The sequence below is a fragment of the Pelobates fuscus genome, chromosome 10 (assembly GCF_036172605.1).
Source record: "Pelobates fuscus isolate aPelFus1 chromosome 10, aPelFus1.pri, whole genome shotgun sequence".
Classification (NCBI taxonomy): domain Eukaryota; kingdom Metazoa; phylum Chordata; class Amphibia; order Anura; family Pelobatidae; genus Pelobates; species Pelobates fuscus.
In genome coordinates this window covers 152669359-152685125 of record NC_086326.1, presented here as the reverse complement: position 1 = coordinate 152685125, position 15767 = coordinate 152669359, and the positions used below count along the sequence as shown (strand labels likewise).

At 42.9% G+C, this 15767-nt stretch overlaps 1 protein-coding gene across 1 annotated transcript in view; it reads right to left on the bottom strand.

Annotated features, from left to right (window-relative positions):
• The window catches only part of LOC134574878 (zinc finger protein 665-like), a 125966-nt gene that overhangs the window by 94881 nt on the left and 15318 nt on the right, over nucleotides 1–15767 (bottom strand). Inside the window, exon 3 of the mRNA XM_063433926.1 lies at nucleotides 14089–14277. Within this exon, the coding sequence (XP_063289996.1) occupies nucleotides 14089–14277 (189 nt within the window). The remainder of the gene's footprint in view (nucleotides 1–14088; nucleotides 14278–15767) is intronic.

Sequence of the window (15767 nt, the reverse complement as noted above, 5' to 3'; positions counted from 1 at the left end):
ACTGCGACTGTGCCTTCATTGTTAATATCTCAGAGACATACTATACATCAAAATGTAGGTCTGGGTCTTGTGATTCTCACAATATAAAGCTCTTCACTGTAGGATTTATAGTTTTTAAAATACGTCCGTTTGAAGATGGCAACCGCAAAAATACTCTGACCTGTGCAAGGCTGCAGCAGCAAGTGATGTCATAGACAGGGCCTTTTGCACATCTGCTAATGGTTTGTATAACTGTATGTTTTAATGTAACTGTGAAGCACTTTGGGCAACAACGTTGCAATTAAATGTGCTATATAAATGATAACAGTTACTCCGCCCACTCCAGTTGTAGACTACTGGTGGAGGCAAGAACACTTCACACAATTTCCCCAGGAATTGTAGCTTTTCTAGTTATTAAGTGTTCTTGCATAGCAAGACCACTTAATGTTATCTCACATATATATTATTATTATTAAGTGTTCTTGCATAGCAAGACCACTTACTGTTATCTCACATATATATTATTATTCTTATTATAGCCAAATTTACCACCCTAACTCCTCCCACAGTTTTTACACTACATAGACAGTAATATACCGAAACGTGCGGATTGTTCCTGATTGGTGTGCTATTACTTTGTGGAACGTTTCGCCGAATGGTTCTCGAAATATCGTCATTCTTGTGGCGAAATTGGTCCCATAGGAATGAATGGTAAAATGTTCAAAACTAGAGTGGGACCTGGCAAAAGCTGAAAAATCAGGACATGATTTCTAAACTGCCATCACTCCCTCATTTTCAAGCCCACCTACAGAAATCTTATATCAAAATGTTCAGCTATCCCTCCTGCCACTAAAAATGGCTAATCCATAGTCCTGATAGTTTTCACAATATGACCATTTGTTTGCAACTCACGCCGTGCATTGACATTCATTGAAACTCCACTCTGCAAAGCTCACATTTGAAGGGCAATTTCTAAACTGCAACTGTGCCTTCATTGTTAATATTGCAGAGACATACTATGCATCAAAATGTAGGTCTGGGTCTTGTGATTCTCACAATATAAAGCTCTTCGCTGTAGGATTTATAGTTTTTAAAATACGACCGTTTGAAGATGGCAACTGCAAAAATACTCTGACCTGTGCCAGGCTGGAGCAGCAAGTGATGTCATAGACAGGGCCTTTTGTACACCTGCTAATGTTTTTATAACTGTATGTTTTAATGTAACTGTGAAGCACTTTGGGCAACAACGTTGCAATTAAATGTGCTATATAAATAAATAATAACAGTTACTCCGCCCACTCCAGTTGTAGACTACTGGTGGAGGCAAGAACACTTCACACAATTTCCCCAGAAATTGTAGCTTTTCTAGTTATTAAGTGTTCTTGCATAGCAAGACCACTTAATGTTATCTCACATATATATTATTAAGTGTTCTTGCATAGCAAGACCACTTAATGTTATCTCACATATATATTATTATTATTATTATTAAGTGTTCTTGCATAGCAAGACCACTTAATGTTATCTCACATTTATATTATTATTCTTATTATAGCCAAATTTGCCACCCTAAAACGTCCCACAGTTTTTACACTACATAGACAAAAATATACCAAAACGTGCAGATTGTTCCCAGGGCCGGCGCGTCCATAAGGCGGCACAGGCGGCCGCCTTAGGGCGCACCGGCTCCGGGGGCGCAAGATTTCAGTGACCGGCAGGAGGGAAGCTCTCCCTCCTGCCGGCCACCATCTCCGCCCCCGGCGCGGCAGTCCTGCGATCAGGCGCGGCGAGGGAGCTCTAACCTCTCTGCTCTGCTTCCTCGCGCGCTGTCTAGTGATGCCGCGAGAGCCGGAATATGACGTCATATTCCGGCTCCCGCGGTATCAGCAGACAGGCAGCGCGCGAGGGAGCAGAGCAGAGAGGTTAGAGCTCCCTCGCCGCGCCTGATCGCAGGACTGCCGCATGCCGACCAGCAGCCCCACTGGACCCCAGGGAATGATCCACACCAGCTCTCCAGGTAGGGAGGCTGGGTGGATATTATTTATTTATTAAAATAATTTGTGAATGTATGTGATGTGTCTGTGTGTGTGTGAGTGTCTGTGTTAGAGTGTGTATGTGTGTCTGTGAGTGTCTGTGTGAGTGTGTGTGAGTGAGTGTCTGTGTGTATGTGTCTGTGAGTGAGTATGTATCTCTGTGTGAGTGTCTGTGTGTCTGTGAGTGTGTGTGTGTGTGTGTGAGAGTGTCTGTCTGTGTGTGTGAGTGTCTGTGTTAGAGTGTGTGTGTCGGTGTGTGTGTATGTGTCTGTGAGTGAGTATGTGTCTCTGTGAGAGTGTCTGTGTGTCTGTGAGTGAGTGTGTGTGTGTGTCTGTGTGTGTGAGTGTCTGTGTGTGTGTATGTGTCTCTGTGTGTCTGTGAGTGACTGTGAGTGTGTGCGTGAGTGAGTGTATGTGTGTCTGTGAGTGATTGTATGAGTGTTGCATGTGAGTGTGTCAGTGTATGTGTGTGTCTGTCAGTGTGTGTTTGTGAGTGTCTGTCAAATCAGTGAGAGTATCTTTGTCATTGAGTCTGTGTGTGACTATCAGTGTGTCTGTCAATGAGTGTCAATCAGTGTGTGTGTGTGTCAGATCAGTGAGTCTCTGTGTTTGTCATTGAGTGTGTGTGACTGTCAGAAGAACACTAAGGGACAGGGAAGGGAGGGGACCAATAATGGACGGGGAGAGGGGCTGGTTAAGAGGCACATAGGTGAAGATGTTATTTTTGAATGGGGGGGGGGCGGAAAAATACATCTTATATCAAAACGTTCAGCTATCCCTGCTGCCACTAGAAATGTCCACGGCTAAGCCACAGTCCTGATAGTTTTCACAATATGACCATTTGTTTGCAACTCACGCCGTCCATTGACATTCATTGAAACTCCACTCTATCCACCTCAAATTGAAGGGCAATATCTAAACTGCGACTGTGCCTTCATTTTTAATATATTCAGAGACATCAAAATGTAGGTCTGGGTCTTGTGATTCTCACAATATAAAGCTCTTTGCTGTAGGATTTATAGTTTTTAAACTACGACCGTTTGAAGATGGCAACCGCCAGTGAAGTGATCAATTTGGAGCAGTTTGTTTTGAACCGCTCTTCTCTGCCCTGTTTGGAATCTATCAGTTCCTGTTGGTAGTTGGTGGAATGTTCGAGGGATTTGAAAGCTCTTCTCTGCCCTTTCTGTAAAGTGAGTGAACCACACTCCAACCTTTCCACAGTTACTCCAGCCACTCCAACCCCACAACAGTTACTCAAGCCACTCCTCCCAATTACTCCGCCCACTCAAGTTGTAGACTACTGGTGGAGGCAAGAACACTTCACACAATTTCCCCAGAAATTTTAGCTTTTCTAGTTTGAATTGGGGATCTGGGGACATCGAGGTGGGGCTGATGAAAAACTTGCCTGCATTTGTGATACTTGGCAATGATCTTGGGGAGCTCACTTCTGTATTCGTTCCCCAACCAAACGTGCAAGAAGCTTATCCGGGGGTCACCCGACAACAGGCCCGCACTGCGGCTCCATAAGCACAGTCTGAGGCTCAGGTAAGCAACTTCTCTCCTTCCATAGCTGCCCTCCCCTAGGATACCCCACTAGAATTCGGGAATGAGGTAGTGATAGATCCCTCCTTGCAAGTCTATAAGGATAGCCAGCCAGGCCGAGTTGGAGGGAGAGAGATATGCCTGGGACAAAGGATTGTTATACCGCTATGCAGAGAAAATAATAGCTGGATCTGTCCCGATCCCCACAAAACAATAATAGTTTCCCCAAAAGTATAAGCAAGACTTACTCAGCATATCCCACGACATACCGTTGTCAGGCCATTTAGGGGTCAGTTGAACTAAACACCGACTAACCCAGAACTTCTTCTGACCAGGTATTTTCAAAGATATAATATTTCCAAACATGTGATACCTGCCAGAGGGTAGGTAAGAGAGGGGACCGATATAAAGTGATACTCCATCCTCTCCCGATCATCGAAGAACCGTTTAGCAGGGTAGCTGTGGACCTGATAGGACCCCTAGCCAAACCCAGTCCCTCCGGCAAGAAGTACATCTTGACCGTAGTAGATTATGCCACTAGGTATCCAGAGGCGGTGGCGGTGGCGCTGACCAGTGTTCATGCAGAGACGATAGCGGATGCCTTGATGCGAATTTTCTTCCGCATGGGATTTCCTAGAGAGATTATTTCAGATCAAGGCACCCAATTTACAGCAGAAGTCACCCACCAACTCTGGAAGGTATGTGGGATTAAACCCATACTAAACTCGGCCTATCACCCCTTGTCCAACGGTCTCTGTAAACGCTTTAACGGAACCTTAAAACAGATGATCCGTACGTTCGTAGACACCATGAAAGACTGGGAAAGGTGCCTACCCCACCTGCTCTTTGCCTATAGAGAGGTTCCCCAAGAGTCCACCGGGTTCTCCCCATTTGAACTACTGTTCGGGAGAATGGTGAGAGGTCCCTTAGACCTCATCAGCGAGCATTGGAAGGGCAAAGTGAACACCAATGGTACCCCTATTGTCCCATATGTGTTAGAGTTCCGGGAGCGCCTGGAGGAATTGACTCAGATGGTACGTACCAACCTCCAGGCAGCCCAGCAACAACAGCGCAGGTGGTACGATAGGGGGGCCAGAGACCGCAACTTTCAGATAGGGCAAAAGGTGCTAATCCTACGACCGGTACACAATGACAAGCTGCAGGCATCCTGGCAGGGCCCATACAAGGTGGTAGAACAAATATGTATGATACAACCTATGTGATTGGTCCATGTGCTGGGGCAGGAGGTAGACGCATGCTCCTTTTGAATATGCTGAAGCCATACTATGAGCGTATAGAGAATGTGACGGCCATTTGTGCCCCGGCTTCAGAAGATTTAGATAACTTAGCTCTACCAGACCTGCTAGAGATGGGAGACCAGACAGAGGGTTTGGGAGAGGTACAGTTGGGGGAACGACTGAGTCCACAGGAATGGGCTCAAGCACAAGACTTAATTAGGGCCAAGAGGTCCACGTTTTCCAATCTACCCCCTAGCTACTCACCGAGTAGAAACTCCAGGGCAGATTCCCCTACGCCAAGCCCCCTATCGCATACCAGAATCTCTAAAGGAGAACATGTGAAAGGAGATTGGAGATGCTACAGCTAGGGGTTATCGAACATTCAGACAGCCCCTGGGCCTCTCCGGTAGTGTTGGTGCCGAAGCAGGATGGAACAACCTGCTTCTGAGTAGACTACTGGAGACTAAGTGACAAAACAGTGTCTGATGCCTACCCTATGCCCATGATAGACTAGCTCTTAGATAAAATGGCCAGGGGGCAGTACCTCACTACAATCCATCTTTGTAAGGGGTACTGGCAGATTCCACTAGCCGAAGAAGCCATCCCCTAGTTGGCGTTTGTCACCCTGTTTGGCCTGTACCAGTTTAAGGTCATGCCATTTGAGATGAAAAACGACCCGGCTACCTTTCAGAGGATGGTGGATCGGTTATTGGACGACTTCCAGGAGTACACTTGCGCCTACCTAGATGATATAGCCATCTTTAGCCACTCCTGGACCAAACACCTGACCCACATAGGAGCAGTTTTAGACCGTATCAGGGAAGCAGGGTTAACTCTTAAACCCAGTATCCAGTGTCATATAAGGATGGCTGAAGTACAGTACCTGGGCCCGAGTAGGAAGCGGCCAACAAAAGCCAGAACCCGCCGAGATAGAGGCTGTAGTAAAATGGCCCACCCTACGCACTGAGACGCAGGTCCTAGCCTTTCTGGGAACAGCAGGGTACTACCGCAAATTTGTACCTGACTACAGTAACCTGGCCAAGCCCCTTACAGATTTAACCCATAAGAACCTCCCTAAGCAGGTAGTCTGGGCCCCAGAGTGTGAACAGGCATTCCAGCAGCTGAAAACTGCTCTAATTAATGAACCTGTACTTGCTGCTCCTGATCCAACTAAACGCTTTCTTGTCCACACGGACGCTTATGTTTGGATTGGGAGCAGTATTGAGGAAAGTTGGAGCAGATGGCGGCGAACATCCAGTGGCTTACTTAAGCAGAAAACTACTACCCCGAAAAGTTAGCTACGCTGCCATTGAAAAATAATGCCTGGCCGTGGTGTGGGCCCTTAAAAAGCTACAACCGTATTTGTATGGACAACCCTTTTCCTTACTCACAGATCACAACCCGTTAGTGTGGCTGAACAGGGTATCAGGAGACAATGCCAGGCTGCTTCGCAGGAGTTTAGCGCGGCAGCCTTTTGACTTTACCATCCACTACCGCCCTGGAAAACAAAATGGCAACGCTGATGGGTTATCCAGACAAACTGAACTTGAAAAGTGATCTGTGGGTACTCCTCCAGACATCCCCAAGCCGATCCGTTGAGATCAGACTGTGTATGCAGGTTTGTGGTTCTATGGGAGCATTGTGGCAAAACTAGCCACTACACGCATACACCGCTGGATTTCCATACCGTTCGTGCAGATAATTTGTTTCGTCAAAATTAAGCGGCGTTCGCCTAAATTAAACCACCGACCGTCAGACACATGACTATCCAGTTTATAAATGTGTACGTTCATCTGTTTATTCGTATGAACTCCCAAAAGAAGACTGGTCAGAGCCTGCAATTGCCTGGAACTGTTTTGGGACTTCACCTCGTGGCTGACCGGTCCATAACTTTACTCGAATGGCTTTTCTATTCTAACAAACGGATCTGAGCGGTATTTTGACAAATTGGGGGCTCAGATCCCAGCTATCCAGTGAAGTGTCTTTCGTGGAGTTCAGATAAATATTATCCAAATTATTATGTTTTAACCAATATAGTGTAATTTTCTGTACAGAGAGATAATTTAATTAAAGGTGTGCTCTTACGCAATTATCTCCCCAGTACAGAAAAGGATTATGTGAAATGTTACTTTACACTCCGTTTTCCACAAGGTCCACCAGGGGGACACCCCAGGAATGTCATTAAGGAAACCCCTTGCATGGGGATGTGTATAAAATCGGCTGTGGTACAATAAAAATTCAGTTGACTCCCAAAACGGTTTCGTCCAGTCCCCAATCTATCCAAATCCCTCTGCAGCAAAGCAATATCCTGCTCACATTTTATTACTTTACAAAGTTGTGTGTCATATGCAAACACTGATACATGGCTTCCAATGGCTATTTCAAGATCATTTATAAATATGTTAAATAGAAGCGGTCCCAAAACAGAACCCTGAGGGACACCACTTACCACTTTTGTCCAGCCTGAAAATTTACCATTAATGACAACTCGTTGTACTCTATCCTTAAGCCAATGTTCTACCCAAGAACAAGAATATTCATCTAGACCAATTTCTTTTAGTTTGAAGACTAACCTATTGTGAGGAACCATATCAAATGCCTTGGCAAAATCCAAGTAGATCACATCCACTGCAACACCCTGATCTATACTTCTACTTACTTCTTTGAAGAATGCAATCAGGTTAGTTTGACATGACCTATGTTTCATAAAACCATGCTGATTATTGCTATTAAAGTTCTTCCCAATGAATTCCTGAATATTATCCCTTAATAGATAGAAAAGTGGTTGGCAAAGTAATGAATATAAAAAAATATAGGGGAACAGATTAGGGGGTAACCCTATGATTAATTAGAGAGAGAGGGGGGAAAAAAAAGAGAACAATATCGGTCCCTGACGGTAATCTGAATAGAAGAAGGGGGTAACTAGAGTACACTTAAAAATTACGAGGATACTTTATTATTCCAAAAAGTAACAACAACAGACGAACAAACCCTTGCTGCAGCTACCTGACTGAAGCCGTCAATAGTGGTAGTCTATGCAGTGAGCACACATGTATAGGGGTAAGGGAGTATGGGATGACACGTTACAAGTAAAAATTAAAAAGGCAGAGTTAAGAAAGGTGTATGGTTAGCCCCAGAGAATTGACTGCAGAACAGTGGTATAGGTATTCATGGATAACTGTATAAAACAGTTTATCATTCCAAATTTAATACACAAAAATGTGCCCAAAATGGTACCAATGTATCTATTTGGCAGTTAATGGGCAGTAAACTCAAACCTAATATGAAGTTGCCACATAGACTAAAGTGCAAAATGCTATGATAAGCAATCTAAATGCTGTTAACAAATAGTGATGCTAAGTGGTCGAGTCTATGAATGAGGCAATCTCAGTTAGCGGGAATCAGGCAGACCGAAGAATGCTTTAATTAACATAATAGCAGTAGAGAGAAGCTAGCTCGACTATCTGTTGATAGTGGAATAACTCTAGGGGTAGGGTTGTTGCCTTTTGCTCTTTAGTCTATGTTATGTTCAATTCAGATTACCGTCAGGGACAGATATTGTTCTCTTTTTTATCCCTTAATAGCCTTTCAAATATGTTCCCAGTCACATAAGTTAAGCTCACACATCTATAGTTTCCAGGCAAAAAGATTCCTTTTTAAATATAGGAACAACATCTGCCTTCCTCCAATTATCCGGTACAATACCTGAAACAAAAGAATCTTGAAAAATTAATTACAGAGGTTCACTTATTTCCCCACTTAGCTTCTTAAGTACTTGTGGGTGAATACCGTCAGGCCCCGCAGCTTTATTAACATTAATTTTCTTTAACTGTTGTAGCATCTTGTCTCGAGTCATTCAATCACAAGTTATCTGCAAGTTTTTTTGCAGTTATCATTTGCATATCTCTTGAAATAGGATCCTCATTAATACATACTGAAGAAAAAGTTATTTAAAAATTCTGCCCTTTCCTGGTCTTCATTAGCTAACAGACCCATCTCTGTTTCCAGTTTACCTAACCTTTAATTTTTAGCATTGATGTACTCGAAAAAATTAGGGGGTTGGTTTTGCATTCTTTTGCTAGCAATTTCTAATTTTCTAGTTTAGACACTTTAATTGCCTTTTTGCAAGCATTATTGGCTTCCTTATATCTTGTATAGGATGCCTCTGATTTGTCAGATTTAAATGCTTTAAATGCCCTTTTCTTATTTTTAATCTCTTGTTTTACTTCTCTACTAAGCCACATTGGTTTCAATGTGTTTCTTTCATATTTATTACCCAATGGTACATACTGAGAAATGTACCTTTCTAATATTTTTTTGAATAGCTTCAATTTATCCGGTGACTTTATGGAATTTTATAATGCATACTCAAAGCACCATGTCAACTTCACTGCTTTCAAGTGGTCATAATGTCTGAAGTCTTTGCAGGATTTCGCTATGAAACACAGCACAAACGGAGTTAAACGCCTCTGCTGCTGGAGGTGGAACTCCATCTACGGCCACATTATTGAGACCTCATTAGCCAGCCTGGAACAAGAGATCTGACATTAGTCAATGGTGGTGTAGCGGGCCCTGGGTAACCCGGCTGGCTACCTCCGCTAGTAGAACAGTAAGTCTCATTTTCCCCCAGTAACTATATGATACACAGCTCCAGGGGTACAACAACCACTTTATTGGCCACACTCAGCTTTAAACTTTCCCCTTGCAAGGGGTGGATCATACACAATGCCAATATCCCCTCCTAGGGTCCTCCCCGTCCCAGGGTTCTTTGTGGGGGACAGGAACTCTAGCTCCTTTGTCCCAGTTCCCGCCACCCAAATACAGGGTTTCCCACTTTCCATAGCAGGGTGTCTTCTTCCCAGGGTCCTCTATACCTGGGAGTTCCAGCGTGGGAAAAACTCCTACCTTCTGTGCTCCCAGGCACAGAAAACCTGCCAAACCACTATTGCCCCCAAAGAATGTACCCAGCCATCTCAGGGACCCCCAGAAAGGTAACCATACCGAACCCTATTCGTTCGCGGGGTCCCTGGGTGAAACCAGGCAAGGGAAGTGTCTCCTTTCGGGACACGAACACTCCCCCCTGGCCGGCGTCCGTCTGTACGAACGGCAGCCACCCAGGGGAGCACTAATTAATTACTTCCCTTGCAGTTTCACACTTATGTTGCAAGTTGCCAACGTTCTAATTAATTGGTGTGAACACTCCAAGGGGCACTGGGAAGGTCCTCGTTTGGGAGCCGAACGAGGTGGGAAGCAATCTGCGAATGCTCCCCCTGGATGGCATTTGCCTAATGAACAGGCCGCCATCCAGGGTCGATACGCACCGAGGATTCCCTTGCGGTTTGTGGTTTTTACACCTCATTAGCGAGGTGCAAATATTCTAACGAGGTGTGAACATTCTAAGCAAACATAAATGCGGTATTGAGGTGGTCCCCGTTCGGGAGGCGAACAGAACCTGTTCGTATGGAGCCTCCTGAATGGGTAGCATGTAAAACATAAGAATAAACATAATATAATGGAAAAACACAAGGAAGGACGCACAGCAGTTCACGGACTGGCGATACACCTACCTGCCCAGCCCATTCTCCCACCAGGATATGGACGTTAGCAGACAGAGATCAGGCTGAGGGAGAGCTAGGCCATTCCAATGCAAATTCACCATGTCCTCAAGCTCACATTTTTAGATATTTTTAAAAGTTTGGTTTCTAAAAAAGACCACCTGAGGTATAAGCCTATGAAAATTTGCAGTGAAAAAGTAATGATGGTCCAGGCACTCAGGTTCAATCCAGTGGGCAGATTTATTGGAGCAAAATAGAAACAACGTTTCTGCCCACAACAGGGCCTTTGTGAAGCTTGATAAAGGCCTTGTTGTGGGACAAAACGTTGTTTAGGTTTTGCTCCAATAAAGCTACCCCTGTACTGAACTTGAGTGCCTGGACCATCATTACTTTTTGCAAATCACATTGTGAGGACTGGCCAACCTCAGAACCGGTTGCATCCTGGGATCCAGAAGAGTGCGTTATCCATATGGAAATTTGAGGTCCATAGCTTCTATATTTACAAAGTTCAGAACCGAACTTGGTTAAACGTTTCTGGAGTAATGAAATTGCTGTAAATTGGAATTCCTGTTTTACTGGATAAATGATAACTTCTGATGCCATTGGCATCCATCTATGAAATTAGTATTATTAAAGACTAATAGTAGTATATATGGACAACACATAGTTAAAGAAAACAAAAATTTTTTTTTTGAGAAAATGGTCACCAATATATAGATTACAACAGCTTCAAAAGACTTTTTCATACGATAGGCAAGAAATATGTGAAACGGCTATTTGGAGACTTTACAAAACTGGTTTATAAAAAACAACTTGTCAAAATCACAGATATTACACTCCTATAAATTTGTGAATATAGAAGAAATAAACCTGCACTTTTACATAGGCTCGTTCCTCAGGTGGCCCTTTCAGTATATCACAAAATAACCAAATATTGCATTTTCCACCATGAAAACAATGTGAAGATTGGAATATTAAAGCTGGTTACAGTTAGCAAGGCATCCAGTGTAGACGTGAAATTAGTTTGTATATCTTTCTCCTTCCCCCGTTATTTATGTTTGTTGATTTTCACTGTGCATTTGCTGATTTTGTTATGAAATAAAGAGAAGATTGCTTTATTACTCCTATTTTCCACATTTGTTTCTAAGGGTGGAGTGCAATACGTGGTTATATTGTTATATTTTGTATTAATTGGGGTTTTCCCTTCTTTGCACCCCCACAATTTTTGTTTACTAGAACCTTTCAGCATGCCAAATTTAAAAAAGTAAAAGATTGCGATGTTGAAAAGTGCCTCATCAATGGTTGATTTCATATGGAATGTTCCAACAAGGTCCTAGAAAGTATCATGTGTTTTGGTCATTTTTTTTTCAAAGTGATGGTGTGGGGTTCAGACCAGCAGAGCAAGATTACTCTAACCAAAAACAGTGTTTCAACCACACAATTTGCCTATTTTAAACATAACACTTTATGGAATAACCCTTAACATTTTAATCTGCACTGTGAATGACCTGATGCATAATAAGATCATACTGTATGGCAAAACATTTGCCACATTCATAACATTTAAAAGGCTTTTCTTCAGCATGGATCATTTTATGTGTCGCAAGCTGCGAGGCTTGGATAAAACACTTCCCGCACTCAGCGCATTTATATGGTTTTTCTCCTGTGTGAATCCTTTTGTGTGACACAAGATGTGCTCCCTGAGCAAAACATTTCCCACATTCATCACATTTATATGGTTTTTCTCCTGTGTGAACTCTTTTATGTGACGTAAGTTGTGCAGCCTGGATAAAACATTTCCCACATTCAATGCACTTAAATGTCTTTTCTCCCTTGTGAATCTTCTGATGTCTGATTAAATCATACTTTAGGATAAAACATTTCCCACATTCATTGCACTTAAAAGGTTTTTCTCCTGTGTGGATTTGCTGATGCCGAATGAGAACTGGCTTTTGGCTAAAACATTTCCCACATTCATTGCATTTAAATGGTTTCTCTCCTGTATGGATCTGCTGATGCTTGTTAAGATCAAACATTTGGCTAAAACATTTCCCACATTCAGTGCATTTAAAAGACTTTTCTTCAGTGTGAATCAGTTTATGCGATGCAAGTTGCGTGTCATACATAAAACTTTTCCCACATTCTTCACATTTAAATAATTTCTCTCCCCTGTGAGTCTGCTGATGCCTATTTAGGACAGGTTTTTGACTAAAACACTTTCCGCACTCAGTGCACTGGAAAGGTTTTTCTCCTGTGTGAGTTAGTTTGTGCGAAGTAAGATGTGCTCCCTGAGCAAAACATTTCCCACATTCATCACATTTATATGGTTTTTCTCCTGTGTGTACCCTTTTATGTGACGTAAGTTGTGCAGCCTGGATAAAACTTTTCCCACATTCATTGCATTTAAATGTCTTTTCTCCCTTGTGAATCTTCTGATGTCTGATTAAATCATACTTTAAACTGAAACATTTTCCACATTCTGTGCATTTAAATGGTTTTTCTCCTGTGTGAATCTGCTGATGCCGAATTAGAACATGTTTTTGGCTAAAACATTTCCCGCATTCAATGCATTGAAATGGCTTTTCTCCCGTGAGAATCGGCTGATGCATGACAAGATTTGACACTGGAGTACAATTCTCCCCATACTCAGAGGATAACAGTGGTTTCTCTTCTCCATAATCAATCTCGTGAATAACTAAATCAGACTCAGAAAATATAACCTTTTCCATTTCAGAAGAATCGTGATGGTTGGCAAACTCAGAGTTAGTATTTAAATATGGTGCATACCCAGGCCAGTTCATTATTTCCTCTGTATTGAGTATACTTTGGGGAGATTTAACCATTTTATCTTTGAAACATGTATTAGATTTTCTACATTCATTTATGGACTTATTTGAAGATGATTTTGGTGAACCTTCGACGTAAGTAAATGTGTCATCTTCCTGAGTCTGTTCCTGTATAATATAATTATCTGGACTCCTGGTATTTACTTTGCCACTCACAGTCGATACATCTTTGTCAAAAGTAGATGGATATTCTCTATGGTCTGTGATTGTATAGTCAGTGGGATTTCCTTCTCCCCATGAGACTGATTTTACCTTAATGCGAGTAGATTTGTATTCTGTTGGTGTATAACATTTGTCGTCATTTACTTCTTCCCACGAGGCTGTTTCCTCTTTAATATGATATTCTGTCTGTGGTTGCTCGGTGGTTATAGAAATGTTTGTGACATTTAAATTTTCACTCAACTGAGGATCTCGAGAATTGAATGATGCAGATTTAATTTGTCTTTTCCTCATTTTTTTTACTTGCTGTGATATGTCTCCGCTAGCTTTACTTACAGATCCATCTTCAATTCCAAAATGGGGCCAAAAACCAAGGAAGTGAAATCCATCATGTACAGATGCATCTGTTGGAAGAAAATGTACATTAATATGTAACGGATCGTTTACTTCAACTTAAAGTACATCAAAGATCTTTGTAAATATTCAATGCATTGGACACATTAAATATTATAAACGGATTGTGGTGATTAAACCTTTTCTTACCCAGTTGGTGGTGGTACTCCATCACATCTTTGTAGAGATCCTTGTGTCCTTCTATATAGTCCCACTCCTCCAGGGAGAAATAGACCGTGACATCCTCACACCGTATAGGAACCTGATACACACAATGACACAGTCACCATCCAGACACATCCCTTGGTTTTACTGTATAATGTCCCATTCCCAGCAGCCTCACCTCTCCAGTCAGCAGCTCAATGATCTGATTGGTCAGTTCCAGGATCTTCTGATCATGTTTTCCCTCATGAATCATGGAGGTAGGTGGCAGCATGGTGCTGGAGTTCCGGGTCCCACAGGATCCTTCCTTTACAAGGGGAATGCTCTTGGATGAGATATGGTCACTGGGCTTCTTCACAACCACATGATCCTAAATATAGAAATTGAAAAGAAGAAGGGCAAAGTAATTTATTTTCTATGACAGATGTACTCACACTTGCTGAATTCTTCTTCTGCTATTCTATCATTGTTCCTCTTCAATTTAAAAAATAGGATGCCAGTCTGCGGCCTCCTATTATTACTAGCATTTATATATTCTGTTTTACTACAACAGAAAATGTATATTTAAAGATGCCTTGCCTATATTAATGGATACAATTTTTTACATTAAAGTGTGTTGTTGATGAATTAACCCCTTAAGACCGGAGGGCGTACAATTACGCCCTATTTTAAGCGTCTCTAAACGCCGCCGGGTGTAATTGTACGCCCTCTGGTTTTTTCTTACTTACCCAGCCGGTTGGGGGGACTGCCAGGGAGCCCCCCGCAGCAGGTCCATCCTTTTCAGTGCCCCCTGGCCCTGTGTGAGTGAGGTCCTTGCGAGGACCTCACAATCACATGGCCGGGATAGCTGGCTCAGGCATTGCCAGCAGGGGGACTAACTGTAATGAAAGTTTGTCCCCCTGCTGGCTGGAAATAAAATAAAATTATTAATCAGTGTTAAAAAAAAAAAAAAAAAAAAAAATACTTAGAACATATATATATATATATATAAATAATATGACATTACCCAGAATCCCTCACCTCTCCAGCCAGCAGGTAGATGATCTCCATACTGACATTACCCAGAATCCCTCACCTCTCCAGCCAGCAGGTAGATGATCTCCATAATGACATTACCCAGAATCCCTCACCTCTCCAGTCAGCAGGTAGATGATCTCCATAATGACATTACCCAGAATCCCTCACCTCTCCAGCCAGCAGGTAGATGATCTCCATAATGACATTACCCAGAATCCCTCACCTCTCCAGCCAGCAGGTAGATGATCTCCATAATGACATTACCCAGAATCCCTCACCTCTCCAGTCAGCAGGTAGATGATCTCCATAATGACATTACCCAGAATCCCTCACCTCTCCAGTCAGCAGGTAGATGATCTCCATACTGACATTACCCAGAATCCCTCACCTCTCCAGCCAGCAGGTAGATGATCTCCATAATGACATTACCCAGAATCCCTCACCTCTCCAGTCAGCAGGTAGATGATCTCCATAATGACATTACCCAGAATCCCTCACCTCTCCAGTCAGCAGGTAGATGATCTCCATACTGACATTACCCAGAATCCCTCACCTCTCCAGCCAGCAGGTAGATGATCTCCATACTGACATTACCCAGAATCCCTCACCTCTCCAGTCAGCAGGTAGATGATCTCCATACTGACATTACCCAGAATCCCTCACCTCTCCAGCCAGCAGGTAGATGATCTCCATACTGACATTACCCAGAATCCCTCACCTCTCCAGCCAGCAGGTAGATGATCTCCATGGTGACATTACCCAGAATCCCTCACTTCTCCAGTCAGCAGGTAGATGATCTCCATAAGGACATTACCCAGAATCCCTCACCTCTCCAGTCAGCAG